The sequence below is a fragment of the Trichosurus vulpecula genome, chromosome 2 (assembly GCF_011100635.1).
Source record: "Trichosurus vulpecula isolate mTriVul1 chromosome 2, mTriVul1.pri, whole genome shotgun sequence".
In the NCBI taxonomy this organism is placed as follows: Eukaryota; Metazoa; Chordata; class Mammalia; order Diprotodontia; family Phalangeridae; genus Trichosurus; species Trichosurus vulpecula.
In genome coordinates, this window is record NC_050574.1 from 424,488,019 (window position 1) to 424,512,993 (window position 24,975).

General features: G+C 37.1%; 1 protein-coding gene across 1 annotated transcript in view; it reads right to left on the reverse strand.

Annotated features, from left to right (window-relative positions):
- The window catches only part of SCML2 (Scm polycomb group protein like 2), a 145,810-nt gene that overhangs the window by 18,484 nt on the left and 102,351 nt on the right, over positions 1-24,975 (reverse strand). Inside the window, exons 9-11 of the mRNA XM_036742641.1 lie at positions 16,231-16,366; positions 8,764-8,967; positions 4,074-4,256 (exon numbers count right to left, since the gene is read on the reverse strand). Of these exons, the coding sequence (XP_036598536.1) occupies positions 4,074-4,256; positions 8,764-8,967; positions 16,231-16,366 (523 nt within the window). The remainder of the gene's footprint in view (positions 1-4,073; positions 4,257-8,763; positions 8,968-16,230; positions 16,367-24,975) is intronic.

Sequence of the window (24,975 nt, forward strand, 5' to 3'; positions counted from 1 at the left end):
AAAAGAAATTAGTTCAGAAAGAGGTTGAGTTTGAGTGGAATTAGTGAATTATGTTTTGTGCATATTGAGCTTGAGATGCCTAAAATAACATAAAGTTCAAAATATCCAGTACACATTAGGTGATACAAAATTGGAGTGCAATTGATAGACTAGAGATAGATATATAGATGTGGACGTTATCAGCATAAAGATAACAAATCTATGGGAGTTGATGGTCATCAAATAAGAGTATATACAGAAAGAGAAGAAAAAAGGGCCCTGGACAGAGCCCTGGGATAAGATGAATAACTATCCAGCAAAAGAGACTCAGTAGGTCAGAAAGGTAGGCAAAGAACCAAATGATAATCCAGAGCGGTCAGTAGAATCGTAGGCTGCAAGGAAGTTAAGAAACATGAAGCTTAAGAAAAAGTATCAATTGAAATCATTGCTAATTTTGAAGAACACAGTTTCAGTTGAATGAGGAATAGAGAGTAAGGTGCAGGATGAGATGGGAGACTAGAATGATGGTGGTGTCCTCAATGGAAATCAGAAAGTTCAGAAGAGACATATTTATAAAGAATAATGTAATCATAACCTATTTATATCTGGGCTACTCATTCTTCCTTACCAAAAAAGTAAAGTAAGTGTGTGAGTGTGTGGGTGTGAGTGTGTGTGTGTGGAAGGCGTGGGTGGATTGGTAGAGCTCCAACCCCATTCCATGATGATGGTGGGGAGTGACAGGGGCATGGAAATGTTGGGGGGGGGGGTGGAGAACAGGGAAGAGATTTTGCCTACACAGCTACTGCAGGTGCCTAAGTTTGGTTTAGGTTATAACCTTCCTGAAGATCCCAGGGCAGTCATGGAAGAGGGCAGCTGTGGGAGGAGTTTTAAAAGGAGTGGGGACAGTTTTATCAGCGATAAGCCCATGTTTGACTATAGGGAAGTAGAAGGGACCCATCTTCCCTTCCTCTAATTGATTAATCACATGCCCCTTGAGGTTATTCCATACCCCTCCTGGGGGGGAAGGCTGGTCTCCATTCTAAGGGCCACAGATCTTTCTAACCAAAGGGCAAGATTTATTTCAAGGTATGAGGTTAAAAATACTTTTGGCAATGAAAATACTACACTATAGAAAGAAATCCTTAATGATGTCTCTATCTTAGCAACAAACACTAGTCACTTTAGAATCTTGGAAGATATTACAAAAAGACATTATCATCCTTTAAACAAGCTTTCATCTACAGCTTCTGAAATTAGTTAATTTAACAAAATTAATTTAACGAAAGTCCAGAAATGAAAAATGACTCTTGATGAAATATGCAACCAGTGGATTGGATACAGAGTTCTTATCTAACCACAGGTTTTCCTTTGAATAAATTTCCCCCAAAAAGTTAAAATGCAGAAACCATAATGTTGGATAAGAAAGTTTAATTTAGAGAAACCAACTTTGAAATGTTGACATTTAAATGTAATTAGTAACCATTCTTTTCACTGTAAGTAAATTTCAAATTCTATTTCAAAGTATAGTTGAAATACAAAAGATCCTATTTTACCTTATAGTTTTCATAAACTTTAAACTATTTAGTTCAAGTTTTAATAACTGAGGGGAAAAATCAGAAAATTTATGGATATACATGTACTACAAACACACACACACACACGCCAATTAGTTGCTAGGATAGGTCTCTATTTTTAAATATGTGTGAATGCATGTGTGTACACACATAATAAACACACACACAATATACACATATGTGTATATATTCTTTTTTTTTCTAAGTAGGAACCTATCCTAGTTACTTAGTTTGAAAATTCAAATATGCTATGCTTATGGAAAAATCACAAACTACAGGGTGTTCCTAAAATCTGGACACATAAGCAAAAAATGCATATTTTCAAGAAATGAAATGAATGAAATTTTCAACATTCAACAACATTTTATTTAATTGGAATATTAACAAATAACATCTTCAATATGCTTTCCATCACTTGTGATGAAAAGGCTGATGAGCTTTGCAAGATTCACGTGAACTCGATGCAATTAACTCCACATAGCTGTCAATTTTAGCACATTCATTCTTTATGCGTTTATGCACTCAATCAAGCATGTTGCATCTGTGATTTTCATTGAGTACACCTTCTCCTTTAGCATACCCCAGAAAAAGAAGTCAAGGGGACTAAGGTCAGTTAATATTACAAATATTTCAAAATACATATTTTTGCCTATGTGTCCAGACTTTAGGAACACCCTGTACTTTTAAACCTGTGAATGAAGTGGTTATATGAAGATCTTAATATCTCACAAGTGATCAAAGATTTCAATCTCTATTTCTGAAATCAATTTTTTTTAAATCAATCTTTAAAAAAAATAAAACTGCACTTTTTTTTCTGGCCTTGATCTGATTTCCCTTCATATCCCTAATTGCTACCTACATTCCCTGAGGGATAGAATAGTCAACTTCTCATAGGAGAATGGGAACATCAAATTCTATGGTGCCATACCTGAGGAATCCTCCCACAGCATTCATTCTTATGCTACTATAAGTAGGTCAATGTTAACATTTATTGCCATAAGATAAAGAAGTGTTTTGTTAATTCCTTATATAAAGGGAGTTCCCTGATCATTCTGAAGAGCTCATCTAGAGGTGCACTTTTGTTTGAGCTTTCTATGGCCATCTCTCTTCTGGGAAGTTGTGACCATGAGCACTTCAAATAACTTCTGATAAAGTATCTGCGTCTCACCTGTCATCCAGACTAGAGACTGATTCGTAACCACCTCTTGGCACCTCACCTCCTAGAGAACAGATTTCAATGACTTGTCTACCCGAAGAGGGAGAAGGAAAGGGAGGGGGAGGGGGAGAGGGAGAGAGAGAGGAAGTCCCCTGAGAATCATGATGACCATGGGAGCTAACTGTACTTGCCAAGTGCAGACTTGACAGGAAAGTTCCTGCTTTTTTCCCTTTTTAAGTACATTAGGGACCTGAGAATAGACTTTTTCAGCACAAAAGATAATAGCAGTTAGCGCAATGGTAGAAAATCCTGGAGCACATGAAAGTTTCATGTATTCATTCACCTATCCAGAAAGGGGAGTTCATGGATTTCCATACATGGCTTAATAATAAAATCTGCCCAAGTGAATTTCCTTCTCTCCAGAACAGAAGATTGGGGGGCAGCTTCTGTCTTAGGAGATGAGTATTTGATAGTTCAGAGATCAGAGAAATTCTCTAAGGAGTGTGACTCCAACACAGCCCTTACAGCAAACACAGGACATAATATGGATGAGTAAAAAGCTTGGGCTTTTGCACAATTTCCATGAGTAGAAGCCCACTGGGAAGGGTGTTACCAGTCTCAAAATATTTTTCCCGTCTGGGGGAGTTTAAGTCAAGAATGATGCTAAATTTGGAAGAAGTAGGAAAAGTAGAAAAGTAAGACCCAATTGAGAGTGAAGAGAATTTTGCTGATTTTTAGAGGCTATCTACAGTGAATCACTTTAGGGTTTTCTACATTTGTTTACGAGCTTCTAGGAGTCCTCTGCCTTTTATGCAGAAAAGCAATACTGTATCTACTATGAATTTGTCACCTTTAGCCCATACATGGAAGGTGGAGGTTTTCCAGTCCAATGAATGGAGATACAGAGAACAAAAGAGATACAATGATATTGTAAATCAGATCTGTAGAAGCCCAAAGTCTGAAGGATCTGGAGCTAAGTGTTTGTTACTGTTGTGATCAGCAAAGTTAATTAATTTATTTTATGCTACCACAGAAAATTAGTCAAGTGTTCTTAAATTACCCCTAATGCCCATCAGTCTTCTAAGAAGTAACCAGATAACAACACACAAAGGCTAATGATCAAGTAAAAGAGAATTTCCACAAAACCCACATGCCTTGACTCTAAGTTCCACTGCCCATAAAAGAAGAAATTTCCTTTATGTCTGTAAACCTAACATAATGTAAACTACTTATAATTTCAACATACAGTTCAAATTCTGAATAAATTCAAGTTTCTAGAAAAAGATAGTCTTCCTGAGAACAGGCATTTTATCCACAGTGAGAAAAGTTAACATTGTAAAAATGCAGCATATATTTGCTGTCACCTGGTTTATTCTTATCATACTCTGTAGGACTATGAGCAGTTCCCATATAAGGGCTGAAAGGCTGGCTACTAAAAAGATTATCACACTGAAGACTGTGGCAAAGCTTCTCCAGAAAACGAAGGACAAATGATGCACTGTTCACAGAAGGAAGGTTGGTGGTATGTTTTTCCCCATCAAAGGATGCTGTAGGAAAAAGGGAGGAAAACAAAAATCAAAACAATCCCCATGCAAATACATAAACTTTAACACTTCCCAAAAGGCTATAAAAATTTGACTTACTCTTATTTTTTTTAATTATGTTGCTTTCATGGCTTCAGAAAAATATTAATTTTTGTTTGCCCTACAAATATCTTAAAGTGATAGGAATAATGTGTCTACAAACGTAGTACATCCCTTCCAAATGTGAAATCACATCATAAATTTCTGATTAACAGATTATCCAGATTGCAGATTAGCCATACACCCCACCAGCTACTCCCCTATACCCAAATGGGTTGGTGTTCTTCTACCATACAGATAAGATTTCTATGAGAATAAAGATTATGCTGTCAGTCTAATTTAGCCGAGCAGAAAGATTGTGTAGAGGCCCTGTTATGAGTATCTTTTCTCTCTGGTAAGGTTCTTCTTCCTTGTCTTTCAACTACTAATGCTGGTAAAGAAAGCAAAAAAGTAAGCATTAGTTAGAGCAGATTCCTATTTTTCCAGCTGGGCTGAGGCTTCATCTTCATTGTTAGAGTTAAGTTTAGGTACCTTAGGGAATGAGGCCCTTATCCAGCTAGGCAGACTATTAAATTACTTCAATTGTATGTGCCAAAAAGCCCCCTTCATTAGAGGTGAAAATGAAAAGTTCAGCATGATTACGAAATGAGAGTTAACTTTCGCTATAATTTAACCATTTAACAGAGAGATAAATTTTTTCAAAAATAATGACACAATTTTAAAATGACTTTTTTTTTTACATCTCAAGTGTCTTTTTCTGCCTGCTTTAGAATATTACTTTTCAGTACACTGCTCTAAAGAGACAGTCACATTTGTCACATAAGGTTAAGGAACAAGCATTATGTTCTCTTTGAAAAATACAGTGGCTAAGAGAGAAAACTTATAACATCGATGTAAAGTTTTATATCACTGTCTTACTACAGTGTTGTTTGTTTAGTCATTTTGAGTCATGTCCAACTCTTCATGACCCCGTTTGGGGTTTTCTTGGAAAAGACACTGGAGTGGTTTGCGATTTTCTTCTTCAGCTCATTTAACAGATAAGGAAACTGAAGCAAACAGGGTTAGATGACTTGCCCAGGGTCACACAATTAGAAAGTGTCTGAAGATGGAACTCAACTGTCTTTCTGACTCCAGGTCTGGTGCTGTAACCACTGAGCAACCTAGCTGCCCCCCCCCCCCCCTTAATACTTTTCTTAATTAACTCTAGGGTCCCTTAAAAATAATGTTCATTTACATTAAGCTTCTGACTACCAGGTAAGATCTCAGGTTAAGCGAGAACAGAGAAAAGGAGAAAACATTTGACAAATTTTCATATTAATGAGAAAACTTAAATGTTTTCCTAATTATTACACCAAAGAATGTAATTTAAATTGCAAAAATAATGACAGTGATATCGAAATTTCCATATAAGACACAGCAAACTTATTTTTTAAAAGCTGAACCAAAGTAGAAATGTTTGAAATGATGGAGCAAAAAATTCTATTTTAGCTCTTTTCTTACTCTGTCCAGAGACAGAAGAGGCACCGTGAACTGAAATGGCTTGGAGGGGAAGGGCTATCTTTTCCTCCTTTTTCATAGCCTGTAGCCCTGAGGAAAAGGCCTGGGGTATTTGTTTTAGTTGTCCTTTTCGGTTTTTTTTTGGGGGGGTGGCATTGAGGCATTCCCACTGAATAATAATTCAGTTATTGCAACCTTGGAGCCACAATTCTAGACTGAATGGTGCCACAGTTAACCCAGCAGGGGAGCAAAAAACCAGGTGCCTAGGACTCAAAGCCAAAGTTAGCTTTGGGCTTCGAACTTCTATAATTCTTCTATAAAGAAACTAAACTAAGCTCTAGCCCCTTCCCTTCCTGCCTATGATTTTTAATTTTAGGTACCTTAGACTTTGAAATCCTTGAGAAACTGGGAAAAAATATATTTTAGGCTGTAAATGTAGAGTTAATTTTCCTGCCAGTGTTTGTTCTCTAACATGTCAGTCCCATTCATCTAATTTTGCCAACTTTTTATTTATTCATTCTTGGCTATCTAAAAGGGGGGGGTGGAAAGGTGGTAAGGAGAAAGGAATAATAAGCATTTTTATAGCACCTACTATGTGCAGGGCAATGTGCTAAGCACTTTACAAGTATTACCTCATTTAATCTTTACTACAACCCTAGGAGGTAGAGTGCTTTTATTATCTCCATTTTACATTTGAAGAAACTGAGGCAAATAAAAGTTGAGTGACTTACATGGGGTGTCACAACTAGTAAATGTCTGAGGCCCAATTTGAAATCAAGTCTTCCAGATTCCAGGACCAATGTCCTATCCACTGTGCTACCTTGACATTTTTTGTATTATTGAATACAGATATTATAAATATTAAGTTGAACAGGAGAAATCTAGAGCTTATATAACTAAAATGCTACTGCCTAGTAAATAAACGTGTACATATGTGTATATATACAAATATACACATATATGAGAGCCTACTAAGTATGTGTATGTACACACACACACACACACACACACACACACTTGCATTTAAACAGACCTAGACTGCTTGTCTTTTGTGATACCAAATGCCCTACAACTTTTTAGGGTTAGAATGCCTGTACTTAAAATCCACAAGTTGCTGACAGTATTTGCTCCTTCTCTACCTGAGCCTACTTGCCTTACTGTCTTGCTGTGTGCATTTTCAATTCCATTTGATTGACAAAGATTCACAGAGGAAGTTTGGATGCTCTCTAGAATAAAGACCCAGAAAAACTTTACCTAGGTCTCAATGGAGATCTCCTATGATAGAGGGGGACCCCAAGAGAACATGGATGTGTCCTATGTAGAAGGAGACAATTTTGTCTAGACCCCGGCTGGAAAGCCTCATGTACTGAGGGAATCATGAAAGGATTTCCACCCAGGACAGTTTTCTCACTGGAGAGAGGGGTGATGCCTAGTTGATCCCAGGTCCCAAAAGCCAGTGGAGAGAGTTTCATATAGTTTGGAAAACTCAGTGTGGATCAGGTTTCCTTCCATAACAGGGAGCCAATTTTCTTTGTCTTTGCTCTTTAACTTTTGGGTTGAGAAAAGCCTTATAAGACTAAGGCTTAAATAGACATAGATATTTGGTCAACTTTGCAAAATGTGCTGTTTTGTTGAATCCGCAAAACTTTATTTGGGGATAAACTATGACTGTCATAAATGAGTGTGTGCAACACTGGCTATTTTGAGAATTTATTCGGTAGCACAAAGGAACCAAGTGAAAGTATGCTGCTTATGCCTCACCAGAAGACTAATTTGAATTAGGGACAAGGACTATATTCAAGATATACCCCTGCCTATTTCATGTCCCTTGCCATTAGGAGGGATGGCAAATATTTCAAAAGGTGGGAAAAGTATAACAGGATGCTAAAGTATGCCTAGATCACTTAAAAGCAAGAGCCTAGCTCCTAAAAGAAGATAAGTCTCCATTTCCTCATCCACATGGGCAGGGTTAGCCTGATTGGCTGTACAGTTGGAATAGATGGCCATCAGGCTAGGATGCTTACTCTCTTTCTACTGTCCACTTTTTCTGCTCTGCATCCAGAGAGGGTTAAGGTCCCCCGACAGCATGGGCATCATGAACTGAACCAATGAGGAGGGAATGGCTTACCTTCCCCTGATCTTTCTTGCACAGTCATCCTGAGAGAGATTTTGGGGTGTCTGTCTTGGGCTGTTTCATTTGTCCTTTCCAGTTCTAGATGGCAGAGGGAAGGGTCATGCTATAGTGACCTCAGGGTGACTATTTTAACTGCTTGCAAGGGAGCTCTGAGAAGCTAGCTCTGAGACTCAACTCCAAGGTGGGCTTTGGCCTTGAAACTGTCCTATAAAGGAACTAAGCTAAGATATGAATTTAATTCCCTCCTCATCTCCCTGAGTACAAGGTGGTAGAATGTTGAGGTTATGCATCCAGGTATTGGGGGGTGGGAGCATATTTGTATGTATATTCTTGTCATACTTATGAAGTAATTTTTATTTTGTGGGTAAAATCTTTTAAAAAAAAGTTTATTTTGAGCACTAGGACACTGACAAAGATATCTAAGATCTTATAGCAAAGTCTAAGTTGCTTAACTCAAAGTTAAAGTAATGTCAGGTTTTTAATAAAGAAACCAAGTAAATTACCTAGATTATAAATAGACTAAGTTAAAAGTATTTTACTTAATATAAAACATTCTGCACATAAAGACAAACTGATAAGATTTTACAGTCCAAGAGGATGACTTGGCTCATTGGTAAGTCTATTTTCTATAAAAATGACTGGGTATTACAGTCCCCTAAATTTTGTTTACGCTGAGGTCCAATACTAAAAAGGAAAAGCTTATATCCATTTCCTTGTTTAAAGTATAATTCAGATAGTGACAGTATTTGTCAATACTAGTTAAAAGACTATGCCATACGAGCTTATCATCTTCCCTAGTAAAAACTAAATGTCTTGAACAGCATAAAGACGTGGCATTACCAGTTATCATTTCTCCTCCATGATGTCCTGATTTAAGGAATCCAAAAACCATTTTAACTTGGTGGGCACAATCTACACAAGCCTGAACAGCCTGACGGAGCACCACATTAACAGGCCCTGGTCCAAAGTGATCAGGAAGGAGTTGTACTTTTTTCTTATCCAGGTGAGGTCCGGAGTTTCCATGTTTGTTCACATAGACACAAACTGAAAAATATATACATATACAGATACTTGATAATGATTTTTAATAAGATAAATGCAATTATTCTTATTTTTAGAGCCAACTCATCAAATATCAAATATACCAATCATCACTTTGATGCTATTAAAATACATACAAATATTTGTATATACATATGATGTTCATTATACTATTCAAGTCTAAGAATAATCACAGAATTATTAATGCACATAGATAAGAATGAGTCATTACAATTCTGCTGAAATAATGTGATTTCACAAAGAGTATTGGGGGGATTCATTCTGTAGACTTTTTTTCTTATCTTTGCCAAAAGGATGGGCATATAGGCATACTCATGTAACAGTGATCTAACTAATACACTTCTGAAATAATGACAAAATTTATCTGTAGTAACAATTTGGAAGCAACTGTTTCCTCTCCCTGTTCATGAGGATTTTCTCTATGTTCTGATGCTCACAGTGCTGTAAGCACAGGCTACTATAAAGATGGAGGCTGGCTGGTTCTAATGGAAAAAAAAGGGAATCTCTTGTCTCCTTCCTTCTTCCAACATTGTTTCTAATGGCCTTTTTTATTCATCACATTTGTGCAGAATGAATTTGTGATATTGGATGAAATATGCCTGTATTTTATTTATGCATTTTAGGCAGGTATCAATATAGAATCTTAATTTTATTTTTGCAAGAAAATTAATTAAATTGGGAAAATGTTGTATGGAAAGTTAGCAGGTTGCTTCCCTGGGACAAGACCTTGCCTCCCCACTTCTATTATGCCCCCTGTTCCAGGGCCTAACCTCTTTACCCACTGCCCACACAGATGGAGACAGACAGACACACAGACAGACAGAGACAGACAGATACACACACACACACACATACACACACACTCAGTCACACCAGGAAAAAAATTTTTCCAACATCTTGCACTGCTCTACATCCAACTTTTGATCCTTCTCAACCTATGTCTTACATTTCTATTCCTACTCCTGCCTACTATAAAGAGGAACTCCTGGGACCTCTCAGGGCATACCAACAACCACTTGCCATAAAGCTGAACCTTTTCTTTCAGTAGACTTCTCCAAAAATTGATACTTTATGAGTTTAACTCCTAGATGATTAGGATATTCCCATTCCTTATTCTTTCTATCCCAGTTATTCTGAACTCTGTGTATGTGTTATTCCTTCAAACATTCTAATTTCTCAATTCCTCATTCTACTCAATTTACATGACTCATTCCAGTAGTAAATTGCAGTTGCACATAGGGATGGTCACAGATTCTTGATCTTATAATCACCCACAAGTATTCCACTTCAATATTCATGAACTCTCAAATTCCTTTACCTGATCATACTCTTTCATCATTTCACTTTTCCCTATACCTTAGTAGCTCTAACCCCATTCTCTATCCTCACTCTGGCCTATATTCATTCCAACTCTTGTTTCTTTACCAGGTTATTTACACCTGAACTGGCCACATGTCTCTCTTTTCGTTATCTTGACCTCATGGTGAACAAACTCAACTCTCTACCATCTTCTGCTCTACTTCTGTCCATTTAACCATCATGTCTTACCAAACTCTAACTCTGGATTACTTCTACCACTTGCTTCCTTTACCCCTATTAAAATGTCGCTGAACTGCAGTGGAAGAAATCATGAAACCATGCTGACCGGGTTCAATATGAATGTATGTTAACTGATCTCACTTGGCCCTTAATGCATCAAGGCAATCTTTATATTCCTCCCTAATCAGCTCCCTACCTCACTTTCTACTATGGCTGGTCCAAAACTTCTCTTCTCTCCTATGCTGCAATACCCCTCTCCTCTTATCTGCTGAGAACCTTGCCTCATTCTTCACTTTAAAAATTGAGGCCACTAGCCTAGAGCATCCTTGTCTCTCCTTCTACACATCTCAATTCAATGAAACATTAATCCATACTATTTCCTCCAATTTCAGTCTCAGTTAATGAGGTGGATCTTGAGCTTGCAAAGCCGAACGCTCTATATGCATCATGGGTCATATCCCCTCTCACCTTCTCCAGCAGATTTCCCCCATTACCATACTCACTTTCTCTTTTCTTCAATCTCTTTCTCCCTCCTGTTGGCTATAAACATACCTGTACCTCCCCTTATCCTGAGAAAAAACTAACAAACAAAAAACATCCCTATCAAATATCTATTCTAGCTATTGTCCCATATATCTGCCACCCCTTCTCAGGTAAACTACATGAGAAAGCTTCACAAAAAATGTTCTATCACCCCAAGGTTATTCTGCAAATTCACCCTCTCTGCTACATCATCATACTTCCTGTCCTCCAGCAGAAAAGCAACACCAGGATAACAAAGAGAACCAAAAAGAAGGTGTCACCATAGTTCGCCATCCCACAGCACCAGCCAAGGCTTTAAAATCTTCTAGGAATTCAGGAGAAAAGAACACAGTAAATCAAAGACTTCTGCAAAGAGGAGGAAGGTGGCAGCACATTTCCATGGGAAATTCACTCCTTGGTACTATCTGGCTTTGATATGGAGAAATCAATCTGTCTCTCAAGTGGGTCAGCCAGTCATGTTTCATGAAGAAACATTTTAGTGTCTAATATGTACAAGTCACTGTGCTAAGCATTAAGGATACAACGAAAGGTAAAAGATAGACCCTGCTTTTAAGGAACTCACAATCTAATGGAGGAGACAACATGCAAGCACATATATACAAACAAGATATATACAAGATAAATTAGGGATAATAAACAGAAGGAAGTCAATAGCTTAACAGAGTAGAAAGGCTTTTTGCTGAAGGTGACTTTTTAGCTGAGACATAAAGGAACCCAGGAAGGACAAGAGGCAGAGTTGAAAGAAAGTTGGAGTTGGAGGACAGCACGGGTGACAACCAACAAAAATGCTCAAGTGTGTCTTGTCCAAGAAATGGAAAGAATACCAGTGTCACTGGATAGCAGCCTATGGGAAGAAGGGATGGGATTTAGAAATAATAAAAATGGAAAGACAGGAAGGGGTCAGATTATGACAAGCTTTAAAAACCAAAGAGAATTTTATATTTGATCCTGGCAGCAATAGGGAAGCATTGGAGTTGACAACAGGTAGGTGACATTGGCAAACTTGTGCTTTGGGAAGATCACTTTGACATTTGAATGGAGGATGGACTAGAATGAGGAGAGACTTAAAGCAGGCCAACAAACTAGCAGGCTACTGCAATAGGTGATGAGGTGATGAGAGTCTACATCAAGGTACTGGTAAGGTCATAAGAGAGAAAGGGGAATACTGGATATGGAGGGTGAAAGAGTGAGGTATTGAGGATGACATCTAGGTTGCAAGTCTAGACAGTTATGAGGATGGTGATATCTTACACAGTAACAGAGAAGTTAGAGAGGGGAAAGGACTGGAGGTCAGAAGGGGGAGAAAATTATTTAGTTGTGGACATGCTGACTTTAAGATGTTAGAAGACATCCAGTTTGACCAATAACCAATAGACAGAGATATAGGCTTAAAAGTCAGAACAGAAGTTAGGATTAGACAAATAAATCTGGGAAATGTCTGTATAGAGATGATAGTTGAAGCCATGGGAGCTAACAAGATCACCAAATGAAAAGGCAGAGAGCGAGAAGATAGTAAGCTCATTCTGGCTGAACCAAAGAGTGTGGGAAGGAAGGAGTAATATCCAAGACTGGTAAGAAAAGATGGTAGCACATTCTGTAGGGCTTTAAAAGCTAAACAAAAGAGTTTACATTTGAAAGGCAACAGGAGGCTACAGTAGTTGACTGAGTAAAAAAGTGACAGTCAAGATTTCTGCTTAAGTAAAATTACTTAGGGAACAACGTGTAGGATGGACTGGAGTGTGCAGAGACTTGAGGAAGGGAGACCAATTAGGAAGCTGTTGCAATAATCTAATCAAAAGTGGATGAGGGCCTAAACTAAGGGTGGCTGCATGAGTGGAGAAAAAAGGTCAGACAGGAAAATTGTGAAGGTAAATAGAGCTAGATTTCGCAAATGGAGAGGTGGGGTGAGAGGGAGTAAGGAAACAAGGCCAATTCTGAGATTGTAAATCCAGCAGACTAGAAGGGTGGCAGGGCCTTTGACAGAAATACGGATGTTTAGAAGAAAAGAAGAAGAGAAACGAAAAAAATCTGTGGCATGACTCTCCTCTAGCACCATGGCTTTTGTAACTTCAAACTTCCAATATTCCAGTCACTGCTCCAATATGCATCTAAAAGAAATAGGAAATCAGAGGGCCGAGTCTTATTCTCTGCAATAATTTTTCTCATAGGCCCTAAAATTGCTCTTCTTTAATATATTACCTAGTTTTGGACTTTCTTGCTACTTAGCCCTCACAAAACTACTCCCCAAAAGCCTTAGTGTTCAAACCAGACCAAAAAAGGACTGAAAAATACAAAGAGAATATACAATAATTTCTTCCATACCAGAACTGCACAAGAAGTTGGACAGAAGGAAAAGGGCAATAGAGAGGGGGTCCCTCAAGTGAAATGTATGCCTACATACTTAGAGAAGGCCAAGGATGTATAGTCTTCCATGCTCTGAGTCCAGAAAAAAAAAGCAGGAGTGGAGAGCTCCCTTGAGAAAAACCTCATATTGGGGAATATGGAGTATCTGTGGAATAAGAGTGCCAAGAGACTAATATGATGCCAACTACCATGGTAGTGTTCAAGTCCAGCCAGCCCAGAATAAGGGCCTTAGAGGTCCTTAACACTCTGTCCAAAGATACCAGAAAAGGCCCCAAATATCCAACACTTTGAGCTTCAAAGGTATCAACTTAAGAACTTAGCAAAATCAAGCAAGGCCAACTATTCCACCCAAAAGTGAAGTCTGGGATGGAGCCTGGCCCTAGAACAAAAAGACAATTCACAACTAAAACTAAAGAGATGATAAAATCAAAGGAAACATTATCCATTATCAAAAGTTACCACAAATCTAACTCCATAGCAACTACAAATAAAGGCTCAGGAAAAATCCAGGTATTTCAAAAGGACTATATGAACATCAAACAAGAAATTAAATAAGACATGAAAAAGTAAAATGAAAGCTTTTGAGGAAAGAATTGGAAGGAGACTACGTAACTGAGAAGATCAAGTAATAAACTTTATCAAACAAATGGAATCCTCAAAAACCTGGATAGATTAGAAATAAATTACTGCAAGAGTTGGAGAGAAATATTCAAACAAAATCAAAAGAGAATGACAGATTAGGAATACAATCTAGAAGAAGAGAAGCAAAATCCAATAATATTAAAAGAAAATATGCTCACTATGCAAGCAAAACATACAGATCTCAAAGACAGGAGGTAGAGAAACAACCTGGGGATCATAGGTCTCCCAGAAAAACATGACAGGGAAAAAAAAAACCTTAGCACAATAAGGAAATAACAGAAGAGAAATGCTCAGATCTCCTGAACACAGAAAATGAAATTCCAATTGAAAAACTCTCAGATTGCCTCCAGAAAAATTCTGCAAACTCAAAGCCACATAGTGGCTAAATTTAACACTACAATTCAGATATGATAGATTCTGCAAATCACCAAGAGAAAGACCTTCACACATAAAGGAAAGGACAATCTAATGATGCAAGACTATTCCACATCAACTAGAAAAAAGAAGAGGGAATGGAATAATGTGTTCTGAAGATCATCAGAGCTCAGGATGCAGCCCAAGGTGACCTATTTGGCAATTCAAACTAAATGGGACAAAAGATGGATATTCAATAACAAAAGAGTTTGAAACATTTTTAGAAAAAAAGCTAGAAATTAAGAATTTGTTTGTATCCTGAACACCCCAAAGAACAGAAATGTATAGGAAGAATGAATAAATGCAGACAGCAACAGTTAACAATAGAAAGATCAGTATAAGACTTCTTTCTAGAAGTACACAAGGAGAAAGGGAAATTTAGGAGAGGTAATAGTGAAGGGGGTTGGGGAGAAATTACAGATAGAAACTGGCAATACTCAAGACTACAGGTGAATGCTCCTTTTGTGGGGACTGACTATATTACAACATTGGTGGGTTCATGAAAAGAGGGAAGGGAAGCAGGGGACTACAGAGGAGTGAGTGATGCACTGGGATCAAATCATGATTATCCATGAGGGGTCCGGGTCTCAGTGGTAGAGAAAAACCTACAGGAGAATGGGTGAGAAAGAAGATCAAAAGATTGAAAAGGGGAGGAAAGGAAAGAGGTGGAATGGGGCTATGGATGAAAGAAGATGAGGACTTTACTGTGTATAAAGTCTTGGGGTTTGGGCCTGAAAAGTATACTAGGGTGGGAGGAGGGGAGTAGAGGGTGGTGGAACCCCTGGGTGATCGGCACCTAGAGGAGTGGGAGGACATGGACCCAGGGAAGAAATTTCCCAGCAAATACAAGAAAAAAAAAGGTCAACAATATGGATGCGGCGAGAAGTAAGTCTACCAAGCCCAGGGCAGTGAACTCTCTAACACATGCAATAATTGGCACTGTTCCGAGAGTGAGGAAAAAAGGGGTGAGCTCTACAAGGTAATGGCAGACAGCATCTAGAGGACAGAACCAGGAATGGATGCCTTAGAAAGCTCTGACTATATGAAGAATAGAGAGAAAGGTGAGAGACCAGGTGATTATAGCAGTCATGAACCAGAAAATAAGAGTCTAGAGCAAACGGAAAGAAAAGATGGATAATGAAAAGAGTGTTATGTTACTTTACCTTAAGTACTTCAATCTTTTTTTTTTTTTTAAGGTGACCCTATTCACACTGGCTTTCTTCCCATCACATCTGCTTCCCTCTTCTTTCCTGCTTTTACCTGGTTATATGTTTCTAGCTCTTTTTTTTTCTTCTCAGGTAGATTTCTACTTTTTCTCCTCCCTTTTAGCTAGTCCTGTTCATTAGTTTGGGAAATTTAAAAAACCTCTCTGAGCCTTAGCTTCTTCATCTGTAAAATGAAGGTAGAATACTAGATGGTGTCTAAGGACCCTTCCGGCTCTAAATCGCTAATACCATGATCCTAAGATTCTTCTGGGAAGCCTCCTTTCAAGTCCCATACTGCTGGTACATTGGAATATACTCTCCCAATTTTATTCCTCAATATTAACAAGAATTTTCTTATGCTTAGAAAAATATATTATCAATTAGGGTTTTAAGAAAATATGAAAAATGTTAAGACAAATTAGTTTGGATCTATTTTGAAACTACATATTTCCCATCACTTTAGAGACATTAAGAGAAAATTAACATTTAAAATAAAAGAGGGTACAAGATAAGCAATTCTATACACTTTTTTTTTTACCTGTAGATATAACTGCAGCAGTTGTCCCAGGAATACCAATTCCATCTTTAAGAATAACTGGATTGCTATTGTTTAAGTTGGGCAAATTGATATGAGTTGTGGATACAGGAGAACATGGCACTGCATGAATTTTTTTCTGTTAAAAGAAAAAGCAAACCATATGAACACAAAGCTTTGGGAAAAAATAGTAATTTCTCTAAAATTTACACCCAAAATAATCCTTTCCATCTTCAGTATATAAACTCTAATTTCTCTTTATCTTTATTATCCCCTATGTTCTACACCTCTCCAAGAACTTTTCAATGTTCAGAAAGAGAAGGGTAGCTACTTGGAAGCTCCCCCTTGAGCACTCTGAAATGTTTCACAGAAAGACTCCTTTACAGGCAGTTATAGGAAGCATAAAAGATTCAAATGTTTCTACATGAAGTTTAGATTTCTGTTATTGGTTTTCTTTTTGAGTTTTGAAATAAATCCTGATATTCAAAAAAAGATATCAGGCCTTGCTTTTCTGATCTTTTGTTGCAAAGCTTAAATTCTAGAACCCTGAATTATGGCTGGAGTTAATTCTGGGTAAGGAACTGGAAATTAAAATTAAATTAGCCTTTTGCTCCAAGGTATGACTTTTGATAATAATATACCACACAAATAAAAGTTTTAGAAAAAAGCTAATAGGTAGTAATAAGGAGCACAGTATCTCATCATTGAAAAGGACCTCAGGACATCTAGACCAATCTGTACAAGGACAGGAATCTGTGACATACACCAATGTTTCAGGCCTTTGGTTGAAGACATCTAGTGAGGGGGAATCCATTCTACTTATGGAACTCTCTAATTACTAAGACTTTTTCCTTACATTGAACCAAAATCTAGCTTTCTACACCTATTACCACTAGTTCTATCCCATGGAACCACTCAGAATCAGTCAGATCACCATTTCTACCCTCTTTTTAAAAAAGAAATAAGTGCTACATTTTGTCAGGGGATTTTTTTTTCATGTAGTGGCAGAATCATATGATATTTTAAAAATATTAACATGCATGTTTTCCAAATGTTGAAAGAGGCTTTAATCTCAAGCAAAAGCGCAGCCTGATCAAAGGTGAATTTTTAAAAAATTTGTTTAATCTGTTATTATTTTTGTTAAATATTATTGTGTTAACATTTATTAGGGATAATGATCGATAGTTTTCTTTCACTGTATTACCTTTCATTTAATCAAGAATCAAGATCTTATCTATTAGAATGAGTAGTTATAAGATGTCTTCTTTCTCTATTTTTATAAATAATCTGTATAGCTTAAATTATTTTGAGTATTTGATAAAATTTTATTGTAAATCCATCTTCAACTGAGTTTTTCTTCCCTATTAGTATCTTATTTATGAAAGAATTTTCAAACAATTAGATAGGATAGATCTCTAATAATTACTCAATGTGAACAGAAATATGCGCATGTTTTACACACACACACACACACACAAGACATACACAGATTATACATATTTGTAAGCTTCACAAAGCACCATTATAGAAGTTTATCATGTACAAGGGCATAAAAACCCTACGAATAGAGAAAACAAATATTAAGCATATGTTTTACTGATCACTATTCAAATAAAAAATCTTGTTAAATAAACAACGTTTGAACAAAGGAAATTAACTGGATTTGCTGGATACAAATTAACACTAAAGAATTGGTGAGTCAAAGAACAAATCATAGAAAGAATAGAAAACTTCATTAAAGAAGCAAGTAGACAATATAACCAAACTTCTGGGATGTAACTTCAACAGTCTTGGGGGAAATTTTATATCTTTCAACACTTTCATCATTGAAAGGTCAGAAAATGGGCCTTACAAATTAAAAAAAAAATTAAAGTAACAAAAAATTGCAACCAAATGAGAAATTCTGAAAATCAAAACAATTCACAAAAATGAAAATTTATTTAAAATAGTAAATTGACAATAATACTAAGCTTAAAAAAAAAGATAAAGCATCTAATTTTAAAAGAAAAAGTGTAAAGCTAAACCACTGGCATCAAAAAAAAAGAATTTACAACCACTGAATAGGAAACAAAAGAAATTCTCTGAAACTAATCTTAACAATTCTATCCTAACAAAATTGATAACTTAAATGAAATGGAAGATTAATAAAAATGTAAAATGTCCAGATTAAGAGAATAATTTAAACCCAATATCAGAAAAAGAAACTGACCTAGCCATAAATGAACTCTCAAAGAAAAAATCCCTAGGATCAGACAGATTTACAAGTAAATTCCACCAAATATTCAAAAAAGAATCGTTTCCATTACATAAAAATGAAAAAAGGAATCCTGCCAAACTCCTTTTATAAGACAAATCAAGAAAGAAAACAATAAATCAATACCTTTAACATATATTGACATGAAAATATCAATGAGGAAATATAAACATTAAAACATTATATACTGCGATGAGGTTGGATTTATACCAGGAATACAGGGTTGGTTAATATGAGGAAAACGATAAACATAAATTGTTGTTCAGTCATTTTCAGTTGTGTCTGACACTTCACAATCCCATTTGGCATTTTCTTGGCAAATATACTGCAATGGTTTGCCATTTCCTTCTCTAGCTCATTTTACAGATGAGGAAACTGAAGCAAACAGGGTTAAGTGACTTGCCCAAGGTCATATAGTTAGTAAGTATCTGAGACCAGATTTGAATTCAAAGATGAAGCTTCCTGATTCCAAGCCCAGTGCTCTAGGTACTATGCCACCTACCTGCCCATAAGCATAATAGGACATATTTAAAACAAAAATAACAAAAACTGTGGCTGCTTGGTTGCTGTCCGTTCTCCAAGAGGACCAAATGACATATCGAAGCCAAGGTAAAGTGTGTCCAACTGTCTCTGATTAGCTCAATACAAGCTCAGAAGACTCTACCACAGGTTGGGCACAAACAGTCCACTTGAACATTTGAAAACCATAGGATTGAGGGCAGCTAGGTGGTGCAGTGAATAGAGCACCAATCCTGGAGATAGGAGGACCTGAGTTCAAATCTGGCCTCAGACACTTGACACATGTACTAGCTGTGTGACTTTGGGCAAGTCACTTAACCCCAACTGCCCTGCCAAAAAATCAAAACAAACAAACAAACAAAAACTACCATAGGATTATCTCTAAAGATGTTCAAAAGGCTTTTGGCAAAATTCAATGTTTTTGTTAAAAGCAACAAAAACCATAAGAATTAGAACAAAAACCTTTTCCTAATACAGCAAAAAATGGGTTGCCAGAAAAATGAAAAGAGAAGAAAAAATTAATAAAGAATTTTTATAAATATACAGAAGAACAAGTCTAACCATTCTGGAGAACAATTTGAAACTATGCCCAAAGGGCTACAAGACTTTGCATATTTGGCCCAACAATGCTACCATTAGGACCATACCCCTAAGAGATCAAAGAAAAAAGAAAAGAACCCACATATGCAAGATATTTTTTGGTTTGTTTTTGTTTTTTTGGCAGTGCAACTGGGGTTAAGTGACTTGCCCAAGGTCACACAGCTAGTACATGTGTCAAATGTCTGAGGCTGGGTTTGAACTCAGGTCCTCCTGACTCCAGGGCTGGTGCTCTACTCACTGCGCCACCTAGCTGCCCCAGTATACAAGAATATTTACAGCAGTTCTTTTTGTAGTGGCAAAGAATTAGAAACTGAGGGGATGCCCATCAATTGGGGAATGGCCAAATAAGTTGTGGTATAGAATTGTGACAGGTTATTATTGTGCTGTAAGAAATGATGAAGGAGATAGTTTCAGAAAAACCTGGGAAGACTTATATGAGCTAATGTAAAGTGAAATGAGCAGAAGTAGGCTGAATTGATATTTATGAAATTATGAAACGGTGGCAGGCACTCCCAGTTCTTTAGGTACTCAGTGAGAAAAGACCACAATTGGCAGCAGGAAAAAAGTAGCAATCACATTTTGGTAACCAGAGAGGGTACAGAGACAAATGGCAAGAGGGGTATAGAGAGAAATGGTGGCATGGGGTAGAGGGAATAGGATGGTGAAGGGAGGCAGGCAGCATGAAGAAGAGGATGTGGAGAGGCATAAAGTTATCACTCACGTACCCACGGATTATCAGAGTTGGGAGCACTCAGCAGGATGGACCCAATGGAGTGGAAAGAGTGCTAGAGGGCAAGAGTTTGAGGTCTCTCTTATTTTTTTAGGGTTTTAGAGGGAACAGACCTGTGCCATCTTGGGATTAGTTTATTAACACAGCCAAATCATAACATTGACAAAGTTTTCATTAAAACTTTAAAGTCTTCGCCTCAAAGTTATCAGAACCTTTCTGATGTTCTGCAAGGTCTGGAAATGTAGCCCTGGATTTTGTCTGGAATTTTTATATCACAGGACCAGAATCTTGACAGCAGTGCCTGGATGGCTTTTACTGATTCAGCACATATTACCAGGATGTGAATATTGGTTACTAGATAATATAATTTGTAAATTATGTTCCTTTACTCTATGCACAATTTGTACATGACTTTCAGGTTTCCCCTTTGCAATTTTATTGCCCTTTTATATTGGCTACTTTTAAAACTTACTATACTAATTGCAAATGGGAGGAACAAAATACAATTTCAACACATAGGAGAACCCTGTACCCAGGAAGAGCGATATTGTAATGACAATCAAGTGAGAAAGACTTAAGCACTCTAATCAATACAATATCTGTAACAATTCCAAAGGACTCAAGATGAAAAATACTATCTACCTCCAAAGAGAGAAATGATGAACTCTGAGTACAGACTGAAGCATATTTTCTTTCACTCTTTATTTTTCTTGCTTTCTCCACCCACAACATGAATAATACAGAAATATGCTTTTACATGACTTCACATGTAAAATGGCCATATTTCTTGCCTTCTCATTGGGTGGGGGAGGGAGGGAGAAAATTCAGGACTGAAAATAAATTCTGTTAAAAAATTTTTTAAAATAAAAATAGACACAGAAAAGAAACCAAAAGAAATACAGACTAGAAGGTCATATTTGAAAGTGACATGATAGAGTTATTCAATACTTAAAAGGAAAAGTTGTGCATAAGAGCAATTAGTAGTTTTGGTTCAATTTCCTTGTCTTCCTCCAATTAGTTCTTTGGAGGCTTTCTTGCATCGGTACCCCCACTGCTGACCACAATGCCTAGCACACAGTAAGTGCTTGAAAAATGTTCTAATTATGTGTTTTTTCTCTCATCTCCTATATTTTAAAGTTCACAAGCCTGGCTGATTCCACCTCCACAAGCTCTCTCCCTCTCTTCAGACATCCCCCATTCTCTCTCTCTCTCTCCCTCTCTCTCTCTCTCTCTCTCTCTCTCTCACACACACACACACACACACACACACACACACACACACACACACACACATACACATACAGCCTTTTGTTCACACTGTCAACATCTTAATTCAGATGCTCAGTGTTTTCACCTATACTATCTTATCTGAGTCACACACTGCCTCCAGTCTCTGTTCTCTTAATTAAATTCAAGACACATTTATTAAGAACCTACTATATTACATGGCAGTATAACAAAGTGCATGGAGAACTGGCCTCCAAGTCGGGAAGATTTGGGTTAATGAACCTCTCAGATTCCCAGACAGTAAGTGCCCAAACTTTAAGTTGCAGACCAAGTGTCCATCTGCATTGGCAAAAGGATTACACCAAAGAAATCAGAGGTCCAAACCACACCATCCTTCTCCCTTTCTTAGAACCAGAGGACGAAGAAGAAATAAAAAGAATGTATTAGTCATCTCCTGAAAGAAACTCCCAAATGAAAACTCCCAGGAATATTACAGCTAAAATCTGAAGATTTTACATCAAATAAAAATACTGCAAGAAGCCAGAAACAAAGAACTCAAGCACTGAGAAGTTACAGTTAAAAGTCACACACAATTTAATAGCCACCACCATAATGAAGCCAGAATATGATATTCCAGAAGGCAAAAAGATCTAGGTTTATAGCTAAGAATAACTTATCCAGCAAAACTAAGCATAATCAAACCAGAAGAAAAATGAAATTTTAATGAAACAGAGGATTTCCAAGCATTCCATCTAAAAAGACCAAAGCTGTGCAAAACCTCTGAAGTTAAAACACAAGGGTTAACAAAGGCAAACATGAATAAACCAAAAGGGACTCAATAAGGATAAACCATTAGCATTCTAATATGAAGAGATGCATTTGTCCCTTCTGAACCCTATCATCATCAAGGATCTTAGAGGGAATCTAAATAGACAGAAGGCCTGGGAGTCATTCTGTCTTGATGATCATAAGAGGAGAACAAAAAGGGAGGGGAAGAGGAATACATCAGCAAGGATGGGAGGGGTGGAGAGAAGGGTTGAAGGAATTTTAGGGAAATTATCTCATATAATCAGACTATGCAAGTAGACATCTATATAAACAAAGAAAGAGGAAGAGAAAGTTGTGGGGAGGGTTGAGCCTTGAATCTCACCTTCATCTGAACTTGTCAAAGGAGGGAAGAATATACATACATACATATGCAGAGTTCAGTACAGAAATACAGTTCACTCAACAGGAGAAAGGGAGGAATAAGAGGAAGGGTAGATTAAGGGAGGGATCAGTACTAAGCAAAACAGTAACTAATGATGTACAAAAATGGTAAATTTTTTTAGGGGGCAAAGAACAGGAATCTGATGGTGGTGAATGACTGAGCAAGATACGGTATGTAAATGTGGTAGACTACTACTGTGCTTTAAAAAATGATCAAGGGATGGTTTCAGAAAAACCTCGGCTAGCTTATGTGAACTGATGCAGAGTGAAGTGAACAGAACCAGGAAAACAATTTATACAATGACAACAATATAACAAAGACAGACAACTCTGAAAGAGTTAAGGACTCTGATCAGCATAACGACCAAGCATGATTTCAGAGGACCAATGATGAATCACACTACCCACTGACAAAGAATTGTAAACCGAGGGGATGCTCATCAATTGGGGAATGGCTGAACAAGTTGTGATATATGAATGTAATGGAATACTATTGTGCTAAGAAATAATGAACAGGATGGTTTCAGAAAAACCTGGAAAGACTCACATGAACTGAGGCTGAGTGAAGTAAGCAAAACCAGGAGAACATTATATAGGGTAACAGTAACATTACGCAATGATCATCTATGACTGACTTAGTTCTTCTTGCAAAACAACAGTCCAAGACAAGTCCAAAAGACCCATGATGGAAAATGCTATCTACATCCAGAGAAAAGAATGGAGTCTGACTGCAGATTGAAGCATACTATTTCAAAAACAATAAAAACGCTACCCACCTCCTGATCGGTGAAGGACTTAAAAAGTGTTTTGGATATAAACAATGCAAAAATTTGTTTGGCTTGACTATAATATTTATAACAAGGTTTTTGTTTTTCTTTCTTTCTCAATTAGGCAAGGAAGGCATTTTTGTAGATTGAAAAAAATAAAAATTAGCTCAACACTTTCTGTATTCAGATGCCATGCCATTTGATACAAGTATATTATTTATATTCATTCATTATCTGACAACATTTCAGCTTAATGTATTTTTGCTTGATCAAGTCTATTTTTGTGGCTGCTTTGTCTGACATCATGCGTTTTTGAGTTTAGCTGAAACATAGTAGTTATTGCTCCAGTCTCTTATTTTAAGTCTCTGGGAATTTTTATGCTTCAAGTAAACAATATACTGTTAGGTTCTTTCTAATCCATGTTGCTATCTACTTCCATTCTATACATGAGCTCACGCCATTCTCATTTACAATCACTGTGTTTCTTGCAATCCATTCACACATATTTCTTTTCCATCCTTTGTATTGTAGCTTTCCCCAAGAAAAGGTTAATGACAGAAGTGTTCCCAGCAATAGTGAGCTAAGCTTGATGCAATATGCTTCTGCTTCCCTGCCCCTCTTCTCTTTTACTCTCATCAAGATCCCAGTAACAAGTTTTTACCCTTTTTTCTTCCCTCTTTACAACCCACTCTCCAGAGCTTATCCATGTTTATGATTAATAGTTACCTTAATCAACCCTCTCTTATTGCCAATCTATACTCCTTTGACTAGTTCAGATCAAAGTGAGGTTCAGTTATCACCTACTCCCCCTTCTACCCCTTCCTCCTTGCTAGTATAGTATACCTCAATAATGTGTGATAAGTTCTCACAGCCTTTCTCTCTTCTCTTATTTTCCCTAGTCATCAAAACATAACAAACCATTCCCAGGCCCTGTCCTATTTGACCCCCTGTATCACCCCTGATATTACAGTTCTAAGGGATCACGTGGCAGTCCCCTCAAGTATAAAGATGAAGATACTCATAGCCCCTACCTCCCATGGTTGTTGCGAGGATAAAATGAAATATTTGTAAAGTGCTTTGCAAATGTTAAAGCACTGTGAGTGCTAGCAGTAGTAGCAGCAGCAGTAATAGTAGTAGTAGCATGATATATTAGAATGTAAAGAGTTCATCCTTCTTTAATCCCTTATTATTGCTCACTCATATTTACTTTCTTATTTTTCTCTTGACTTCTGTGTTTATATTTCAAAATTTCTACTCACCTCTAGTCTTTTCATGAGAAATGATTGTAAGTCCTCTATTTCATTAAAATTCCATTTTTCCTCCATAAGTTTTCCAGGGTGTTATTCCTGGCTGTCAGTCTGTATCATCTGGAATATGATGCTACAAACTCTCCACTGTTTTATATGGTAGCTGCTAAATTATGTGTAATTCTGACTGTGGCT